General features: G+C 59.8%; 5 protein-coding genes across 9 annotated transcripts; 2 read left to right on the forward strand and 3 right to left on the reverse strand.

Annotated features, from left to right (window-relative positions):
• Positions 1-1,000: 1,000 nt before the first annotated feature.
• Positions 1,001-5,640, reverse strand: ZFYVE27 (zinc finger FYVE-type containing 27). 2 transcript variants are annotated; one of them, XM_015867263.2, is made up of 12 exons: positions 5,404-5,640; positions 5,259-5,329; positions 4,846-5,032; positions 4,630-4,725; positions 4,357-4,469; positions 4,143-4,273; positions 3,719-3,790; positions 3,531-3,551; positions 3,199-3,343; positions 2,887-2,933; positions 2,056-2,137; positions 1,001-1,843 (listed from the first exon to the last, which is right to left on the reverse strand). In XM_015867263.2, the coding sequence occupies exons 1-12, from the start codon at positions 5,610-5,612 to the stop codon at positions 1,779-1,781; spliced, it is 1,239 nt and encodes a 412-aa protein (XP_015722749.1). In that variant the 5' UTR covers positions 5,613-5,640; the 3' UTR covers positions 1,001-1,778. The 2 variants fall into 2 exon arrangements, with proteins under 2 accessions (XP_015722749.1, XP_015722750.1); XM_015867264.2 differs by lacking the exon at positions 3,531-3,551 and having other exon boundaries at positions 1,014-1,843.
• An 814-nt stretch (positions 5,641-6,454) lies between these two features.
• MARVELD1 (MARVEL domain containing 1) lies at positions 6,455-8,999 on the reverse strand. Its single transcript, XM_015867013.2, has one exon. It carries the CDS (start codon positions 8,971-8,973, stop codon positions 8,077-8,079), a length of 897 nt encoding a protein of 298 aa, XP_015722499.1. The 5' UTR covers positions 8,974-8,999; the 3' UTR covers positions 6,455-8,076.
• A 106-nt stretch (positions 9,000-9,105) lies between these two features.
• On the forward strand, positions 9,106-10,025 carry AVPI1 (arginine vasopressin induced 1). Of its 2 annotated transcripts, XR_001556144.2 has the most exons (4): positions 9,106-9,200; positions 9,394-9,687; positions 9,766-9,892; positions 9,939-10,007. XR_001556144.2 is itself a non-coding variant. In XM_015867015.2 (3 exons), the coding sequence occupies exons 1-3, from the start codon at positions 9,106-9,108 to the stop codon at positions 9,833-9,835; spliced, it is 459 nt and encodes a 152-aa protein (XP_015722501.1). In that variant the 3' UTR covers positions 9,836-10,025. The 2 variants fall into 2 exon arrangements, 1 of the variants encoding a protein (XP_015722501.1); XM_015867015.2 differs by having other exon boundaries at positions 9,766-10,025.
• A 76-nt stretch (positions 10,026-10,101) lies between these two features.
• Positions 10,102-17,091, reverse strand: PI4K2A (phosphatidylinositol 4-kinase type 2 alpha). Its single transcript, XM_015867009.2, has 9 exons — positions 16,647-17,091; positions 13,911-14,111; positions 13,605-13,736; positions 13,370-13,523; positions 12,819-12,880; positions 12,541-12,640; positions 12,172-12,305; positions 11,812-11,871; positions 10,102-11,694 (listed from the first exon to the last, which is right to left on the reverse strand). Exons 1-9 carry the CDS (start codon positions 17,040-17,042, stop codon positions 11,533-11,535), a joined length of 1,401 nt encoding a protein of 466 aa, XP_015722495.1. The 5' UTR covers positions 17,043-17,091; the 3' UTR covers positions 10,102-11,532.
• A 379-nt stretch (positions 17,092-17,470) lies between these two features.
• MORN4 (MORN repeat containing 4) lies at positions 17,471-19,891 on the forward strand. 3 transcript variants are annotated; one of them, XM_032445549.1, is made up of 5 exons: positions 17,471-17,601; positions 17,881-17,978; positions 18,120-18,234; positions 18,322-18,431; positions 18,598-18,712. In XM_032445549.1, exons 2-5 carry the CDS (start codon positions 17,912-17,914, stop codon positions 18,660-18,662), a joined length of 357 nt encoding a protein of 118 aa, XP_032301440.1. In that variant the 5' UTR covers positions 17,471-17,601; positions 17,881-17,911; the 3' UTR covers positions 18,663-18,712. The 3 variants fall into 3 exon arrangements, with proteins under 3 accessions (XP_032301440.1, XP_015722502.1, XP_015722503.1); XM_015867016.2 differs by having other exon boundaries at positions 17,472-17,601; positions 18,644-19,891; XM_015867017.2 differs by having other exon boundaries at positions 17,474-17,601; positions 17,893-17,978; positions 18,644-19,891.
• Positions 19,892-19,925: the final 34 nt, after the last annotated feature.

Raw genomic sequence — 19,925 nt, forward strand, 5'->3', positions numbered from 1 at the left:
CAGGACGGGGGCAGCAAGCTCCTGTGACAGCCCGGGGCAGGTGGTTCCTGTCCCCTCCCTTCTCCACAGCCAGCATGGAAAAAAACTGGTGGAGAAAAATTCAAATACTGGTGGAAGGCATTTTCCAAGGAGGCTGCTAAGCAGACTGCCATTGGAATAAACACCATCAATTACACCACTTAGTACACAACTCGAAGTACACAAATAAAACCCCATCTCCCACAGCCCGTGTTTATCTGTAGCCCTCTGTATTCTGCGTCATTAGCATCTTTCTGAGGAGCACTTAGTCGTACATGGACATCACATCCATCTCACCAAGTGTTTTCTCAAGAAAGACAAGTAACTTCTCCTCATCCCCCACCACGAGCTGAAATAACCTCCTGCCCCTCCGCACACTGCCTTCCCCACTGCATTGTCTTTGGAGCACACCCAGCACAACGTGGGCATCTCGTCACTGAAGAGTTCAGCTTTCCCCAAAGCTTCCCAAGGGCAGAACTCACTCAAGAGGTGGCTCCAGGGCCCCACAGCCAAGAGGTGGTCTCAGGCTTGTGGGGAGCACTGAGACCTGTGCCCCCATCCAGATCATGCCTAGAGCAGTGGGTGTCCCAGCCCGAGGGCTCCAGCACCCTCCTCACCCCCCCACAGGACTCTGCAGCTGGCTGGCAGGGGGCCCGGCCACAGGCACTCCCAGCTGCATGGCAGCCAGGGTCGCATTCCTGGGATAGCTGGGAGCTTTGCTGTTCAGCAGGGAAAGGTCACCCTTGTGTGCGTGGGCAGCTGCCAGGACCACCACCTCGGCAGGGCAGGGAGTGAGCCCAGCTGAACATCACCCCAGGCCCAGCAGGATCAAGGCTGTGGCCCAGTGCAGCTCCGCACAACCCTGGGTACAAGGCAAACAAGACCACTGCATGTCACAACAATGAAAACCACAGTAGGAGAGGGAACCAGGTGGCAGACATGGCCAAATATGAGACAGAACCAAGGCCACAGAGGTATCAGGTGATGGAACAGCATTTGCTAAAGATGAGAGCCAGTTGTGGGCAGGAGGTTTATTCGCCTTTCTCTATATATTAATCTGTAGTAGAAAGCAGCAGTCACTATATTCACAGAGCAGCACCAACTCATGCCTCTTCTCTTGCTGCAGCTGCAGACCAATCACACAGCCCGGCCCAAATGTACACTTTTGCCTCCTCTGCTACAGCTGAACACGAATATGGGATGGGGAGAACTAAACACGAACACACTGGGACCACGGAGCGATGAGCAGGGTTTCAGCTGAGCCAAGACCATGGGCTACATCTCCTGGGAACGCAGGCAGAGCTCTGACTTGATCCCAAAAACAGTCACCCCACACAGTGCTCGTCAGGGAGGTTGGGACAGAGCCCTGAGGTTGCTCTGCCTCTCCCAGGAGGTGGAGGTAGGAGCAGGAATAGGAAGGATGGCTCCTCCATCACAGAGCCAGGCCCTGGGTGAGCACAGGGTGCAGTCAGTGCAGGGAGTGCTTCCCAAACAGCTGCCAGGCCGGCAGGGCAGCCGCAGCAATAGGGCACAGCTGCGGGCAGTGCTCTGCTGTAGGAAACAGCTGGTGCAGCACACTGCATGGTGAGGAGCCTGGGTCTGCCCTCAGCTCAGCACTGGCAGGGGGAGCAGCAAGTGCTTGTGTCCTCTGGCAGGGTGGCACCATGCTGGGAATCAAGCAGCCTAGGATCCCCTGAGAAAGAGAAGGGCTCCCGCTGTCCTTGGGCATGAAGCAGCACAGCCCCTGTATGCTGTTTTGGTCACTTGATGAGCATCTGGTTGCACTGAGCACACACGAATACAGTTTCTCTCTGAGCCTCCGGTGCTGGAAAGGAAAGTAAGTGTCAGATGTCTCCCCTTCTGTTGCACCACCCACCAAGGTCCAGGGATTTCAGCCACGACCTGCTGAAAACCCATCATGGTTCTGTTCTGAGCCAGACAGCATCTGCCTCCAGCCACCAGGGCTGGGGCAAATCCCCGCAGCACACAGCACAGGCAGGAGGAGGAAGGCTCTGCTCTTCTCCCCATTCTACTCACCTGTGGCTCCCATCACAGCCTTGGGAACTTTGAAGGAGCAACATCTGGAGCAGAAGCTGTTCCCACAGTTACTGCAGCTCCGCTATGGAAAGAAGTGCAGGTGAGACATTAAGAGCACTGGCAGCTGCTAGGTCTGCTCCAGCAAACTCCAGTACTAAGGCATTGCTAGCAGCACTCCCTGCTGAATGGGAGAGTGGGTGCAAACCCAAGTCCCCACAGTGACAAGAGATGCCATCCAGGACTAAACACTGGATTTGCAGGCAGGTATACGCTAACATCACAGGAAAGCACTGAAGCCACAAGCTGCAGGAGGATGTGCAACAGACTAACTCAATAGGAAGGGGAAGGAAGCCACATGTCTGGAGATTAGGGGGCAGCAGGAGGACTGCAATGAACATCTGGGAAGGGCAAAAGATGCATCCTTCCCAGAACTACAATGATAAGCATTACGCAAAGGGGTTCAGACTACAGGGATAGCTTTGTCTAGTCACACAGCCTGTGGTGGCTTTGTGTTTTCCTTCCAACCCATTCTCTGCTTCCCAGGAAAGTGCTCAGGTAACAAGAATGGGCCAAACTAGGGTGCAGGAGCAGGTGCCTTGCATGGCAGCATTGAGGTTTGGCTTCAGGCAGCTTCCAGAGAAATAAAAGGCAAAAAGGCTCCTTGCCACCATTTAGGTATGAAACAACACCCAGCACTTAGATGAAGTCATCCACTGTTGGGTCATGACTGAAAACAGCCATCCTAGCTACAAGAAAAGCCAGGTCAAGCCAGACACAACACAGAACTTCTGCCCCAGTGTGGCTAGTGAGCTGGAGAAACTGAAGACTCACCCTCTTCTTCAGCACAGAAAAGGTGGCTCCACAGCCTGTACAGCTCCCTAGAAGAGAAAGATAAGAGGTCAGGCAGGGTTCTGATACTTGGGACCCTAAGGCACAAGAGCACCCACATTTGTTGTACAGACCCTCCCAACCCTGCTGTCCCCAGGAGAGCTACAAATACCCTTTCCATTGGGGGAAAGAGTCACTAAGGTGCCAGGACAAAGTAACACGTCACTTTGTCCTCTCACAGTTCAGTGGTCACCAACAGCAGCACAGACCCCACAGTGCTGAGGTTCCCCAGACAACACTTGCTCTCGGCCTTACCAAAATTGTTGCTGGGGTAGCGTTTGCGCAGGCGCTCAGTCAGACGTGACACCTTGCTGCGGATCACATCGTTTTTGCTCATAAAACCGTTGTCTGGGAGGCTGAGGTCAAAATCTGCTGAACACTGAGAGCCCTCATCATCCTCCTATAAGGAGCAAAGCTGAATAAGCAAAAAGCAGTGAGGGGCCATAGGGCAGCCTGCCCCAGAGACAAGCATGAAAACAGGATGCTTCACCTGTCAGCATCACAAGCTACTGCCAAACCAGGTAAAGGCTACCAGCTCCAGCTGGGAAGAGATGCCCCCTCGCACACCTCAGCACAGCAGTACTCACCATGACCAGCAGCTGGTTCTCCTTCTCCCGCAGCATGGGACAAAGAGAGGCAGTAGAGATGGAGTGAGACTGCAGAGGTGCCCAGCCCCACTCCTGCCCTCCCCAGGCATCCACTTTGCCCTGTCACAGCAGTCCTCCGCCCCAATTGCCTGACCTGCAGGCACAGCCCACCCCCACCATGATCAAACCTCAATAGCATCCTTGAACTCTTCATCAGGCTCTGCCTCCTCTGCCTCCTCCACGCTGCCAGGGGTAAGATCCTGCAAGAGAATCAGAGCTAGTCCTATCCTATTTCACCCGCCTTTGAAGTAAAGACCACACTGTCAAGGCAGCTCTAGAATGAAGCACCAGCTCACTGGCAGACCCATAAAGTGAGCATCAAAAGGTAGGGAGAGCCCCTGCCTCTCCAGGGTAACTCCACACACATAGCAAGATAGAGTGAAGAACCCAGCAGAGCAAGGCATCCCCTCAGCAGTTCAATATGGAATCCCGAGCCAGGTACACAGGCTTCCAGCAAAACTATTTTGTGTGCAGATGGACAGAAGCAAAACCAGTTGCAAGAGCTGAAGCTGCAGCTCCCACCCCAAGTCTCTGAGCCCTGCCACCCCTCACCTCTGTGCTGGTGGGTGTGGGAGTCCGGTCTGGTGGGGCATCAGTTGGTAGGGGCTTGGCAGGCTCTGGAGGGCTCTCAAGAGGTTTGGTGCCCAAACTCTGCTCAACAGAGGCCTTGAGCTCCTTTATCACTGATAAGAGGAGAACACAGATGGATCAAGGTTGCACTCCCCTTCCTCCAGCCACACAGGCTACCTCCAGGAAGAGCCCTTACCTTGGTAGAACTGGCTGTTGCCCAGGAAGAGGGTGCTGTTGAGGATGGCCATGACCCAGCAGAGTGGCAGCAGGTAAAGGATGCAGACAGAGCCCAGCAGCGCTCCGTAAAACCTGGGAAAGAGCAGCAGGTCAAGAGAAATCAGAAATCCCACAGTCCCTCTCCTTGTCCTTTGTCTGCTCTCCGCAAGCACCAAACACAAGAGCAGCTCTACTGGCCTGGTCTCTCTCCCTGCTAAGCCCAACGCAGGGCACCCAATGCAGCCCTACTCACTGGGAAGAGACAGAAGGGTTCTCCCAGTACAGCACTCGATACGCCGCCTCACAGCTGTAACACAGCCCGCTCAGGAACCCCTCCAGCTGGATCAGGCTGAAACGAGACCACTGAGTCAAGAAACGGCCCCACGAACACACAGCCTGTCCTGCTCCGCTCACACAGCACGACCTAGGGAAGGTGATGCCCCAGGACAGGAGGGTGCTGGACACTCACAAGCACTTGACCTGGGTCAGAGCCTCCTGGCGTGACAGCTGCACTTTGCGCAGGTCCTCGCGGCGCACGCTGTGGTACTTCCTGCGCAGCAGCTCCCGCTCCGAGGGCCGGACACGGCAGGTCTCCTGCAGGTAACACAGCAGCGCCGGCAGCACCACCAGCAGCGCCAGCACCGAGTACCAGGCGGCTGCGGGACACAGCACAGCATCAGCCGGCAGGAAGGTGGGATGGGACACAGCACTGCCCGCATACAGTGCACACATGGACACAATGCACACACATACACACACACAGGTACACACATACACACACATGGACACAATGCACACACACATACACACACATGGACACAATGCACACACATACACACACATACACACACAATACACACATGTACACACATACACACACACCTTGGTCCAGGGTGAGCAGGAGGAAGTTCAGGCCGATGCAGACGATCATGGAGCACAGCGGCCGCTGCCACCTGTGGGACAGCACACAATGAGCTGCCAATGAGCTGCGGGCCCAGCCCCGGTCCCGGCCCCGTCCCGCACCTACCGGAGGAGGCAGCGCACGCCCTCGGCCGCATCCCGCAGCGGCTCCAGGTACATCTGCAGCCGGCGGTAGCTCCGCACGAGGTCCAGCAGGTCGAAGGCGGCGGCCTTGGGTGTCGATAGCGGCTCTGCCGACCCCTCCCCGCCCCCCGGTGCTGCCGGTGCCGCCCCGTCCCCGCCCGCAGCCGGCCCGTCCCGCTCCGCCGCCTGCATCCCGCACCGCACCGCACTTCCGGGAAGCGGCCAGGTGCGCCGTGACGTCACCCGGCGGCGCGGCACGCAGCCAATCAGAAGAGCCGAGGTGGGAGGTGGGGACGGAAGCTCCGCCCAAGCGATGGTTAAAGGGCGGAAGTGGCGGCGGGGCGGCAGTGGGTGTGTTACCATGGGAGGGCGCGGGGTGCGCCGGGCCTCACCATGAGCTGGGCCTCACTCGGCCTCACTCGGCCCCGGCCCAGCTCGCAGGGCTGTAAGAGGCCGGGAGCCGCAGAGCAGCCTGTGCTCCTGCTCCCACCCCACGATGAGCGCGGCCCATCCCACGGAGCAGCGCCCCGTGTCACCGCACACAGGCGTGTCTGGGCCTGGAAGCACACGGTGTTCCCGGCCCTTGTATCTGTGAGCTGTAGGATATGGAGCTGAAGGGCGGGCTGCTCCGTGTGCATGGAACCTCGTGGCACTGAGATGCACGGTGCAGCTGGTACAGCAGAAGGGAGAAGGAACAGTATCCAGAGGATAATATACTTCCAGGCAACCAGTCTGTGGCAGAGTGGAACTGGGTGGGCTTTAAGGTCCCTTCCAACATAATCGCTCTGTAATGATACACAAACACCAGGTTCTGCTCCATCCCTCCCATGGTGTGAGAGGGCTGGGGCAGCCCATCCTCAGGGCAGGGGTTTGAGCCCCTCTTCCAGAGCTCAGCACCCACAGCCCCAGAGCACAGTGGGCCCCTGCAATCACTGCTCCAGGAGGGGTGACCCCGAGGCTGCAGAGCTGAGTGTAAGTGATCATCTCTTGATCCCTGCAGGTCCCAGTCCTGCTACAAAACCCCAGACACCAAGTGAGCATCAGTGTTGCTTTATTTGGAATGTGAATCCAAAGGCACCAGAGAAGGGACTGCAGTGGGACAGCGGCAGGTACAACAGGCAGCGTGGGGTTGTGGGGTAAGGCACTTATGGCAGCGCTAGCCTCCCTGTGTGTGGGCAGCCTGGGCCTTGGGGCTGCACCAGAGCACACGGGAGCCAGCAGTGTCTGGGACCAGCCCTGACACAGGGTGGGGATAGCACATCCTGCCAGGGGTTGGCCCAGGGGCTGGCAGAGTGTGGGAGCACACAGGTATCTGCTGACACAGCCCTCGGTGATGGAAGCTGTGATCTAGTGCCAACCTGGCCCCTCCGTGCCATCGCTGCTGCTAGCCCCACAAAAAGGCACCAGGTGACTGCTGCGGGGGCCACAGCTCTCCAAACTGAGCCTAACACAGGGGCTGGGGCAGTCCTTTTCTGCCCTGAAAGCAATGGCAGAATGTGTCCTCAAGCAGGGTGAGGACAGCTGGTAACCAAAGCAGCTCCAGCATGGTGCTCCTCCAACACTTCCCAGTCTCTGGCTGCCCAGTGCTTCTGCTGATCTCGCACAGCCCCGGCCACCTGTGGGGCTGGTGCAGACCTTACCACCGGAGCCCTCCCCTCGCAGACAGGCTGTGTCCTACAAGGACACTGCTGCAACCACCCTTCCATGATCAGTCTGTGGGCAGCACAGGGATGGAGATGGAGACACGCAGTCCCACAACAGAGAGAGTCTTCCAGGATGACAATCCAAGTGCTGTGAAGCCAGGCAGGGTGAGATGTGCCTGTTGTGGCTGGAACAGACAGTCCTTGGGTAGGCTTAGGGGTCTCTGTGGTGGGGTGGGAGCCCCCCTCCCAGTGCAGAACCAGCTCGAAGGGTGCGGCAGCAGCACCAAGCTCCAGGCCAGGATGACAAAAGCGCCTTTCTCACCCAGAGCAGTACAAACCCCAAGGCTGGAGCAATTTGTTGCCCCGCCTTGCTCACAGAAGCATCCCGCAGCCCCCTCCCTGCCTCGGGCTCCAACAGTGACGGAGGCTTTGCTGGGCTCAGCTCCAAGGTGGGATGGGGCATCTGGCACCGTGGCAGCAGTTGGTGAGGCCGTGCCTGGAGTGGGTAAGGGCTGTGCCCACAGGGTTCCGGGAAGACACCGGACATGGAGGAGGGGCCCAAGCTGGGGAAGCTGAGAGCACAGCAGAACCTCCATTAGGCAACGCGGAGGCCACAGAGCTGCCAGCAGGGCAGGGGCTGGGCCCAGCTTTGCTCCACTCCTTCAGCACAGCATCCATCCCCCCAGGCACAGAGTTGGCACCCACCTGAGCACACCCAGGGCAGGAGTCAGGCAGGGCCCCACAGGGCTCCCAGCAGTTGTGGTCCAGTTGTGCGCTCCCTGCTCGGGTCCTTTGATTTGCTTTGATTTGCTCTGTCATTCTGTGCAGGGTGCAGATGAGCTGGTGCAGCAATCGGTGCCCACTGTCCCGGCAGAAGGTTCCCATCTGTCCATCCATCCGTGCGGGGGGCAGTGGAGGAAGCGCGGCGCAGCAGCTGGGAGGGGACAGAGCAGCGGGGTCACCGCGTCCTAAAGCAGGGCCGCGGTCCGTCCACGCGCAGGAAGCCGCGGGGCTCACACGATGTCACGCTGGTCCCGGCAGCGCCGTGCCAGGCAGTAGAGCCCGGAGAAGAGGTACAGGCAGGCGGCCACGGCTCCGCAGACGGCGGCTCCCAGGTAGGCTCCGTAGAGGCAGCGCTGGCTGTACCCCGGCAGGTTGCAGTAGCTCTTTTGCCCGGCTTTGTGGCCCATGATGCCGGCGGCGGCCGCGCACAGCCCGACTCCCAGCAGCAGGTCGTGCGCCAGGTTGGCCAGTAACCAGCGGGAGCCCAGCCAGGGCACCAGCTCCCAGCGCCCCAGCGCGCTCATCCCGAACAGGCCGAGGGTGAGCAGCCACACGAGGACGGCGGCGAAGAGCGCGAAGTGGGCCGCTCCTTCGTACCGGTGGGCAGCCACGGTGAGCCAGAAGGCGGCGCCCACCGCCAGCTGCCCCAGGCGGAGCGGCCCCAGCGGGCTCCGCAGGAAGGCGCGGTGCAGCCCGAGCGAGCCGCGGGGCGGCGGGCCCGGGGGCGGCGGCGGCACGGCCGGGGGAGCCGAGCGGGCCATGGCGGGGCGCTGCCTGCCGAGGGGCGGGAGGGACTCGGCGCCCCGGCAGCACTTAGAGAGGGCGGCTGGATGCTGCCCAACATCTGGCGTCGAGCGGGGCCTCTCTCCTCCCCCGCCCCGCCCCGCCCCCGGACGGCCCAACCGAGCGAGCGGGGCCCCGCGGCCAAACCCCCCGCCTCGGCCGTCCCGCTCCGCATCCTCCACCCGCCGCCGCCGCCTCGTCCCGCAGCGCGGGGCCCAGCGGTACCGCGGGACGGAGCGCGGGGAACGGAGCAGCGCGGGAAACGGAGCAGCGCCGGGGATCCCTGTGACGTCACGCGGGATTTCCCCGCGGGTGACGCGCGCCCGCCGCCCCGCCCGCCTCATTGACGTCACCGGCGCCACGTGTCCTCCCCTCTAAAGGCGGCGCGGCCCCGGCCCGTCCCGGCGCCGATTGGTGCGAACGGGACGAAGTGCGCGCGGGTTGGAGGCACCGCGCGGGGCGGGACCGCGGAGTGAATGGACGGGACGGGACCGGACGGGACGGCGGGAAGGGGCGGAGCGGCACCGGGCGGAGCGGCGGGAGCGCGGCGGACACTCACTGACCGCCCCAGGTCAGTGCGCGGGGCTGCGGGCGGCGGAAAGTGGGTCACGGCGGGACGGCGCACCGGGCACCGGCGGGCGCTGACTCGAGCCGGGCCCTCCCGCGTTCCTGGGCGCGCCGCTCGCCGCCCGCCACAACACGGAGCGGAGCGGGCCGAGCCGGGCCCGGCGGGGCCTCACTTCATCCCTCCGGTGTGTCCGCAGCGGCCGCACCATGGGAACGCCGGCCTCGGTAGCGAGCGATCCTCCGGGGAGAGCGGCGCCCGCCGCCCCCGGCCGCAAGCGGGGATCGGCCAACATCTTCCAGGGCGTGGGGCTGCCCGAGCTGCGCAGCCTGTTCCTCAGCGGCGGCGCCGAGAAGCCCGAGGAGCGCGCCCGCCTCGTGTGGCGCTACGCGGGGCAGCGCCGCATGGCACGGGCGCTGCGGAAGCTCCGGCGGCGGAGAGCGGCACGGCGCGGAGCTGACACGGCGGCTTTACCGAGATTCCGCCGCCTCCGGTACGTGCGGGACGGGGCGGGGGGGGCTTGGGGACCGCGGCCGGGACGCATCGCACTCACAGCCACCTGCTCCCGCAGGATCACCGATAAGGAGCCCGAGGGAGACGGCACGGACCAGGCAGCCTCGGGGCTCCGGCAGCAGCACTGAGACCGGGAAACAAACCCACCGCTCCGACCGGGCACAGCGAGGACACTAATTGTACAGGACAATGTACACTAATTGTACAGGACAATGTACACTAATTGTACAGGACAATGTACACTAATTGTACAGGACATGAGTGCAGCGCTTAATAAAACGTGCACAGCGGTGGCTGGGTGAGGCTCTGTGGCAGTGACGGTGGTCTCAGCTGCTGCAATGGACCCAGCCCCAACCCCGCTCCAGAACGCTGCTGAGACAGTAAGGAGGCCGGGTGAACTGCAGCTCTGTTATTCAGACAGTTGCATGGTTTAAATACATTACATACATTTCTACAGTGCATTAGAACAATACATTTGGGGTCAGACAGAGATGTAGCCAGGCCTGGGAGCTGAGGTCTCACTTCTACACCCCTGTTTTCAGCACCCTCAGGACAGCCACCGCTGAGCCCCTTGTGCAAGTAGGAGACGAGTGAGCTGCCCTCCCTCAGCCCCCAGCAGCACAGTCCCAGGCTTTACTTTCCCCCAGCCCCCAGAGCTGGGCAAACAGTACAGTGAGACCCAACCCCAGCTTTCCCCCACACAGGGGAAGTCACAGCTCAAGGCAAGCAGATGCAGGCAGCAGCCCTGTTACCGTTTTATACAAGACAGCTCAGCAGCTTCTGGGGAGTACTGACTGCCTCACCCACTCACATCGGGCCCACAAGGTTAGCAGCACTGGGGCAGCCAGGAGCTTATACCAGCCCTCGTGTGCTTGCAGTACACCAGTTCCTGCATGAATCCCACCCGCAGGAAGAGCTCCTCCAGATGTTTCCTGTCCCCAGCAGCCCCCAATCCCATAAGAAAGGACCCCAGACGCACAAGCAAAGCTGGAACTGTGCTGGCTGACCCAATGCTGGCTGCACAGCAGCCAGAAACTTTACTAAGCACAGGGACAAAAGCCAAGCAAGAGCAGCTGCAGTGACCTGCAGGATGGATGGACCATAGGAATGGAGGGCTTGAGGCTGCTTGCTTGTACCCCCAACCCTCTGTACAGCACCTCCCAGAACCACCTCCTCCGAACCAGGATAAGCCAGCACCTCTTCCTTTAGTGTCAAATTGCATTGAAGCCTGCCCTAGGGAGCAGACAAGAGTAGAGTTCTCCTTACATTCCCTCCTCAAGCCCCCAGCCAGAGAACAGCCGTTCATTATGGTCCCCACTACACCAGCAGGCAGCAGGAACTCCCCCTGAGGAAAGCAGCTTGCACAGGGTTGGGGCAGAAGAGAGAATGTGAGGAGGAGCATAGCATGCCTTTGGGGAAGCGGAAGGCAGAACAACCCCCTTCCAGCCCTTCCCAGCCCTGGGGCCAGCAGCAGGAAGGAGGAAGGCTGGCAGCTGGTGCAAAGGGCTGGATAGACCCTGGCCTGGAAAGCCTGGTCAGGTGCGCTCAGAACCACATGCAGGCCGAGGAAGGGAGGCACAAGCAGGGTCCCAACTGCTTCCCATGCCTCCTGCTGAGCTCTTCCTCCGGCAGGGCTGTACACACACTATACAGCTCCAAGGGAGCTGGAGAGGGACAGGGCCCAACCCACCTGGCTCCTCAGCTCCAGCTGCAGGCTTCTCCAGCCACAACCTGCTCACTCTACCCAGAGCATCAAATCCCAGCCACAGGAGCAGCTCAGCTCCTCTTGCAGTGCCAGTCCGAGGCAGCCAAGCCCTGCCCACAGCTACCACCAGGTGAAGAAAGGCTTCCGGCTCTGGAAGCTCTGCGTGTAGGACTCGCTGGCAGTGCGCTGGTGGGAACGTGCCGTTTCTACAATCACAGGTGGCATCTGAACCAGATGCAGGGGGCTCTTCCCATCTTTCAGTGCCTGTGTCAGGTTCAGGATCTGTACAACACAGAGCAAAACTTGAGTGTCTTAGTGGAGGAAGAGAGCTGGCATCCCAGCACTATTCCCTGACAGCCAAACAAGACAAAGCTCTGTCACCTTGCTCATTTGCCTTACCTGGCCTCTCATGACTGCAATCTGCTTGTGAAACTGTCCCCTGTCAAAGCCAGGGTCCTTCTGCAAGAGAGAACAAACAGTGCATTAGTATCCACCCTCTGACCCAAGATATTCAAGAGATGCCTGTTTTCCAAGCAAGCCTCTCTCCTCTTGTCCTATGAGATTCCTGTTTCTCCCCAAAATGTATCTTTAGCTCTGGGCAGAGGAATAGCACTTCTATGTTTCAGCCCAGAAACACCACGAGGAGCCCACCTTTCTATCCACCATAGCTTTGACAAAGAAGCTGCAAGACCACCCTGTTTTTCTTCTACCCAAGCCACTCTCAGCCACCCCCCTTCTCCCCTCCCCCCCCAAGTTCACCTTGAAGAGCTCATACAGATCTTCTTCCAGGTCTTTGACAAAGTTGGGGTCTGAGATCTTGGGAAGAATTAGGTCTTTGATCTCTTGTGAAAAGGGGATTTTGGCCTGTGGTAACCATGCCCAGTAGAAGGGATCTGTAGGAGGAAGCATGAGACATTAGAGCTAAAGAAGGGAAAGATGCCACGTGGTCTTGGGTGCAGCATACACTTCCTACAGCCACTGAGGCAGAGCTGTCCATGCAGCTAGAAGGTTTGCAGAGAGGCAGCCCTAGCTACTGCCTCTTCCAGCCCTCCAGGAACATGCCCCAGAATAGACAGCACAGAGCTGCACAGCTCTTCAGAGTACATCAGCACATTGTAAGGGACTCACATGCTCTCCAGGAGTCCGGATGTTTCAAAGGAAAGGCCAAACCGTTATCTATTGCAGCAAGCTTGATGATGGGCTCTTTCACAACCACCCAGTCACTGTCCTGGAAGGAAGTGGAGCACTAGTCACAAGGAGGGCTACCCCAACAGAAGCAGTCTGTCTGCCATTCCCAGCAAACAAGATCAGGCTCAGAAACCCAAGACAGCTGGGAAATCCCAATCCTGCCAGCCAACTTGAAGAAGCAAACGGACCCATGACGCCCCTGCCCAAGATCTGCTCACCCTCACGCCTGCGCTGTCCAGGGGACAGTCATATTTGATGAGCCAGTTATCATTGCCCCGATCTGCAAGGAGAAAAAAACAGCTGTATCAGTGTGAGGGCCTGTGCTGAGCAGAAGGATTACTTATCCGACACAGTGTCAATTCAGATCACACAGATTTCAAGGCCCAAACTTAGGAGGTTCACGTAGCCCCAGCTCACAAGAGAAAAGTCAGCCTACAAGCCTTGGAGTCCAATCCAAACCCATTTCAAGTTGGAACAGACTTGGAGACCCAGCCTGAGATAGGATGCTGTGGCACAACCACAAGCTGGATCTCTCCATGTTCCTCGATCCTCACAACTGGCAAACATTCACCATGGCACCTGGGTGGATCCCAGGCTGGCTCCCAGTCTCCCAGGTGAGTAGTGACAGCAGATACACTCCACCCAGAGGCAGTGCCATCTGGCAGCAACCAGGCAACGATGATAGGAGTTTTGGGTTCCAGGAAGAGATGCCAAAACTTGGCCTGCTCTCCAGCTGGCAGAACACAAAGGAGCAGGCAGACAGCCCTACCTGTGTTCCTGATGATGTAGTCCAGCACCACCAGCCGCTCAAATTGCAGCAGCAGCTGCCGGTTGGTGTTCTCAGGGAGCGGCTCAGCCTCAAACCGCCGCAGCCAGTAGTCAGCGTCCTTGTAGCCTTCCACAAATAGCTGGAAGGAACCCACCTGAGGTAAGGAGAGACTTGTGTTATGGAGGAACACAGAAGACAGGACCAATGACAGGTAGATGGGGCCTGGTAGTCCTACCTTGGGAGGCAAGCCAATGCGGTTGAAGCGCTGACCCACTTTCGGCACCTTCTCCAGGGCTAGTCTCTTTCCTCGGGACTTCACTCTGTCAATGGCACTGTAGTTAAAGGTCTCACTGGCCAGATACACCACCTGGGGTATAGGAGCAAAGAAGTCAGCAAGCACATCTGGCAGTTGTCACAGCTCTTGGTTTTATCAGTAAGGCACAGATTTCCCACAGCTCTGCTCTGTACAAGGATCCCCATGGCCTGGGCAGGAGCACATGGAAGCCTCCTCAGGAGGAGATCACAGCAACTGCCCTCTCACCTTTGTGCGGGGAACAATGTTGAGCTCCAGTTTCTGGTCCACCAGGCTGGCACCCGCCTCTGATAGGTAGCCCTGGTTTAGAACAAGGCAGTCTCTCCCAAAGCAGCACGGGCAGCACAACTTCTGCAGCCACTTGGTCCACTTGGGGTTCAGATGCCCGTATGGCTCCTCATTCTTGGGTTTGAAGACACCGATAATTTTCTGCAAGCAAGAGGAAAGCTGATACTCAGTGCTTGGCAGAGCCAGGGCATTCGCCCCTGCACCAGCCTGTGGCTCTGCCATAACAACACAGTCTCAACCAAGTTCACCCTCCCGCAGCACCCAACTCTGCTGCCTTTCCCTGCTGCCTTCTGCCAGTCACCTCCCCCAGATCCAAGAGTCTCCTCCTTGGGTGGGAAAGAGTTTGGGGACTGTTGCTGCCACTCACTGCAAGGTCCAGAGCAAGTGGAGACACAATTACACCCTCAGGATTCTCCTGTGCCAAGAGATCTGCAACCTGGAACCACGGTAAGCACTCTTCTCTCATCCCAGTTTTTCTTCATGCACCTCCCTCTCTGGTACCCACACAGCTCCTGTGAGACCTTTGTACTCACCACTTTTCATGTACCATAGGAGACTGCTGATGACACTGTCCCTGGTAAACACTCTAGCACTATCTCATTGACCTTTGGATGGTGGGGGGAGAGCTACTGCTTCTGGCTACTCGTTTCGTCAATGCAAGAGTGCAGAAGGGGATGAAGATTCCTATCTTGACTCCAAAATTCATCAAATGGACATGATCCAAAATGGACCAGAGAAAATGGGGCCTAAACAGCAAGGAAGGCTGAAGGACTTCAGAGGAAAGCAAAGCTCTGTGTTGTGAGGCCCAAAGAGAGATGTGGGGTGGGGGTGGCAGTTGTGCTTAAGGACCATATAATATACTAGGATCCACATTGTCTGCTTTGCCAAGACACACAGCTGAGACAAGGGCCCGGGGCAGGACTGAGGCCAATGGCCCCTGGTCCAGACAGCCCAGGGCTTTGTGCAGCAGGCTTTGGGCTCACAACCCCACTCCGGGATGACTCAGCAGCATGCAGACTGACCCTGAGCCAGAGCCAGCACCGGCCTGAGTGGGTGGCATTTCCCAAAGCCAAGCTTCTGCCACAGGATGGGAACACAACACATGTCCCGGTACACCAGCAGGGAACCCCAGTGCAATCCTGCTGTGAATCAGGAGCCAGAAGCCAGACCAGGGAGCAAGACTTTGTCAATCGAAAAGGGGAATGTTTGAGAGAATGGAAGCACTTCAGGCATCCCTATGTTACAAAGAAACCCCCTCCTCTGAGCTGGCAAAGGCCCAGTAAACAGGCAGGAAAGCAATCCCCTTACCAGCCCCATAAGAAGGCACAGAAAGAACATGCCAACGTGTTCTTGGATTTGAGCCTGCTGGAGGCTTGTTAGGAGCTCTGGCAGTAAGGATTACACTGCTGTGTGATGCAAGCACAGCAGAGCAATGCCTGGCAGGGCAAGGACAGCCCTGGAGCAGAGATCACAGCCTGGCAGCACTGCCTGCCCTCTCAGTGCTGTGCCTTGGGAGCAGCACTGGCAGCAACTTGTTCCAAGAAGTGTGCTGCAGAGGAGATAGGTCTGCCTGGTGCCAGACCAGGGGATGCCAGGCCAGCGGAAAGACAAAGGCACAACCATCGCCCCCAGGACCAGGAGAAACACATTGAATAAAGTCCTGCCTGGAACAACTTGAGCTTCCAGCAGTCCACAGGGAAACCAGCACAAGAGTTTCCCCTGGTGTTGTCATCCTGTGCCTCCAACTTGCCTATTGGAGCACTGCACTCCGTCTCTTTAGCAGTAAGGAGGCTTTAGAGATCTTGAGCAGTGAGTCACAGGAAGCAAACATGCACCCCATCCACTCATAGCAGTGCAATCCAGGGGACCTGCCGGGTAACACAGCCAGCACAACATGGACTTGGACTCCTTGAATATCTCCCTCATTGAGCTCTGGTCTCCTCTCCCTACAACCAGGTCACCTCTGATCTTCAGCCCCTGCCAGCAACACCAACGCTCACATTAGGTAACAGAAGTGAGCAGAAGTGAGAACAAACTGCAACAGAAGGAAATTTGTATTGCCCTGTATTGAGCCAGCTCCACCAGGACCTGCCTGGAAGAGCCTGCTGTAGCCAGGTGCCACCTGAGACAGAAAAACAGGCAGAGCATGGACTGAAAAGCCCAGATCCTAATTCCCAGGAAGCTTCCCAGCCTGCAAAGAGTCAGAGAAAGCAGCAACTGCTTGAGTAACCGAGCCAGCACCACAGGTCACAAGATGAGCCACCTCGTGCTGCACTCACGTCTGGGCAGCGGCATGGGAACCACAGCCACGCAGCCAAGCAGACATCAGAGAATCAATTATACCTCGAGATCCACTCCTTCCAGTCTCACTGGCCTAACGCTTCCCATCCTATATCAGAACGTCACCCTATGTCAGAGCTCCCATCCCATGTCATTAGTCACCACGGTCAGGAGCTGACGATCCACAGGAAGAGAGAAGCGCCTGCTGGACACAACAGCTACGGGGGAAGGGGAACAAGCTTTAAGTGTGGCACAGCCCATGCATTACAAACTGAGATACCCGCTGGGCACAGCCCCGCAGCGCCCAGCTCAGAGCCACGAGCTGCCGGCCCTGCCGGCCCACATCACCGGGATGGAGGGGAGCTCCCGGCCCGGCCCAGGGCGCTGCCGACTCACTCCTTGCGGGTCCTTAACGAAGTAGCTGCCGCTGGAGCCCTGTGAGATGCGCTCGGGGTAGATCCCTCTCTCGCTGGCCAGCTCTGCCCGCCGCACCACCTCGGCGAACTCGGGGTCCTCGGGGAAGTCGTTCCGTTCCCGCTGCGCCGCCGCCGCCGCCTGAGCCTGGGCCGCCGCCGCCGCCGCTTGGGCCTGGGCCTGCGCCGCGGCCGCCGCGGGGCCCCGCGCCCCACGCTCCAGCAGCGGCTGCCGCTCGCGATCGCGGCCACCGGGGGAAGGAGGCGGCGACGGCTGCGGGGGGGCGGCGGGCGGCAGCGTGCGCACAGCACTGCCCGGCAGCCCGTAGTCGGGGCCCTGCGCCCGCTCCGGGGACACCAGCGGGCTCGTCTCGTCCATCGCGCCCGCCGCCCAACGCTTCCGGTCGCGTCACGTCACGTCGCGAACTGTCATGACGTCATGACGTCACCGCGCCGTCACGCTCCATCGGCCGCCCCGCCCGCCGGATGCCGAAGGAACCGGGCCCAACGTCCGTCCGTCCCATGGCGGTGCTCGGAGGAGGCCCGGCGGATATCGCGGCCCTCGGGAGGAGCCGGGCGAGACAGGGCGAAGCGGGGGCTTCCTCGGTCCGTCTCCGAGGAAGGCTCGGTGCCCCGCACAAAGATGGCCGCTCTGGGGTCAGCAGCGCCGCCGCCGCCCTTCACAAAGATGGCGGCAGGGCGGGGCGCGGGCTTTGCCCCGCGCAAAGATGGCGGCGGGCGAGGGCGAGGCAGCGGAGCCGACCAATGAGAAGCCGCGTTGCTAGCGGTCTCCATGGCGACAGCCAACCGCAGGCGGGGATGGATGCCGGCGGTGTAGCGCCGCCCGGCGGGGCGGGGGGCCGGCTGGGGAGGTGGCCGCCGCCCCTCGGCGGGACCGCGGGGTGAGAGCGGAGCAACGGGCGGCGGACACGGAGCAGGTGAGCGCGGGGCGGAGCGGCACTGCCCGCAACGACTGCAGGGGGTGAGCTGCAGGCCGGGGGTGAGCTGCAGGCCGGGGGTGAGCTGCAGCCCGAGCGAGGCTGCCGCCCCCGGCAGCTCAGGTGGCTCCGTGCCCCGCCGTGGGGCGGGCGGCAACACGAGCCCGGCGGCTGCGGTTACAGCGGCGGGGTCGGGGTCGTGTGTGCGTGCTGCTGCCCGGCCCTGCCGCAGCGCGGCTCTGTGCTCACAGCTCTGTGCTCACAGCTTTGTGCTCACAGCTCTGCTTACAGCTCCCTGCACGGCGCTGCCATGACCCTCACCAAGGGCTCCTTCACGTACTGCAGCGGGGAGGAGTATCGCGGGGAGTGGAAGGAAGGTGAGATGGGGCGGGGTGGGGTGGCACAGCTGACTGCATGCTTCCATAGCCCAGAGCTGTGCTGAGCATCCTCGCCCAGAGCTGTGCTGGGCTGCCCCTGCCATCGCTCCATCCATCGCTGCCGGCTTTTTCTCCCGCTAGGACGCAGGCACGGTATCGGCCAGCTGACGTTTGCTGATGGCACCGCCTACGTGGGGCACTTTGAGAACGGTCTGTTCCATGGCTGTGGAGTGCTCAGCTTTGCTGATGGCTCCAGGTGAGCACAGCACCCCGTGTCCTCAGCACAGCCCGCATGGTCCGGTGTGAGTACCTGGCCCATTGATGCTCCCTCTGTCTCGTGCAGGTATGAGGGGGAGTTTGTGCAGGGCAAGTTTAGCGGTGTTGGCGTCTTTACCCGCTATGACAACATGACCTTCGAGGGCGAGTTCAAAGGCGGACGTGTGTATGGCTTTGGTGAGTGTCTGAAGGTTCCTCTTGGCTCGGTGCGTGCTGACAGAGCAGCAGGATGTGCCTGCCAAAGCTCAGCACAGCCCCAGCTTAGCAAAGTCCTGCCCACCCCTGCCCCTGCTGTCCTGCCCTGTTGGTGTGTCTTGTTCCATCTGTCCATGCCTGGCCCCAGTGTCTGCTGCTCCCTACCCTGTCACTCCCATCCCTTCCCTCCCCAGGTCTCCTGACGTTCCCTGACGGCTCTCATGGGGTTCCCCGCAACGAGGGCTTCTTTGAGAACAACAAGCTGCTGCGGCGGGAGAAGTGCCAGGCGGTGATCCAGAGGGCCCAGACTGCCTCCAAGTCTGCTCACAACCTCACAGCGTGATGGCACCCTGGCACCTGCATCCCCCACCCGCTGCAGTGGGACTCCCCCTGGTACTGGCTGACCCAGGGCAGGGCCATGGCACTGCAATCCATTCCCTCGCCAGCCACCCAACTTTGGCAGGACTGGGAGTCCTTCCACTGCATGGGAAAGACCTCCCTGCCAAACTGTGCTGGTGGGGAAAACAGACCCCTGTGCCCTTCACCCAAGTGCCCCTAGGTGGCTCTCTGCTTACTGGGGCCACCGTGGTGCCTTCTCCCTCTGATTGCTGCCCTCCCCCTTCCCCACGAGGAGCCTCCACTCTGGCCCCAACCCCACCAGAGCAGCCACCAGCAGGAATGAGGGATGGCATGGCTGGAACCAAACAGAGGAGTTGGGGTTGGGGCTGGCTCCTGGCCCTATTGCCTAGGGTGCCTATGCCTGCAGGCAGTGGGCAGCTGGCTGGACCATGTGTGCACAGAGGGACAGATCCTGGCCTGCTTCTCCAGCCCAGGTCCCCAGGCAGTGTGGGCACTCCGTGGCCTGTGCCCTCAACGCTGCACCCACTGGGCAGTGTGACATGATCCCCCATGCTCTTGGGATCATGGAAAGGGCAATTGACTGTATCACTCTCATCACTGTGCCTACCCAGCCCATTTGATGCCTTGGAGACATCTCCACTGATTGGGGCCAGGAGACGCTTGGCCTGACATTCATCCTGTGTCCAGAAGGAGCTGGGTGAAGGCAGCAGTGATGATGAGAAATAAACAGATTCAGACCAAACTAGGGGCAAGGGGCTGAGGCAAGGCAGCATGAAGTGCCAGGTTTGGTGCAGGGGACCTGGGCTGGGTGGGCAGGGAAAAGAGCATGACAAGGGTGCAGGCAGGGTGCAGGTAGCTCCCCATCTTGCTCCAGCACTTGCATCCTTCATCTCTCCTTGTGTGTACCTGCCTTCTCCCCCCAGCATGGCCCAGCTTACCAGGACACGGCCCTTGTATCCCTCTCAGCCCAACTGTGCCCTCCCTGAAGGTTTTGCCCACACCGGTCCCGTGCCTTGCTGTGTCCCTGCCTTGTGCTGCTGCCTGTATGGGCCTCAGCAGAGTAAACCATGTTGCCAAACTCCTGAGCTGTGTCCATCTTGCTGGGAAGCAGGGACC

The sequence above is a fragment of the Coturnix japonica genome, chromosome 6, assembly GCF_001577835.2.
Source record: "Coturnix japonica isolate 7356 chromosome 6, Coturnix japonica 2.1, whole genome shotgun sequence".
Taxonomy (NCBI): domain Eukaryota; kingdom Metazoa; phylum Chordata; class Aves; order Galliformes; family Phasianidae; genus Coturnix; species Coturnix japonica.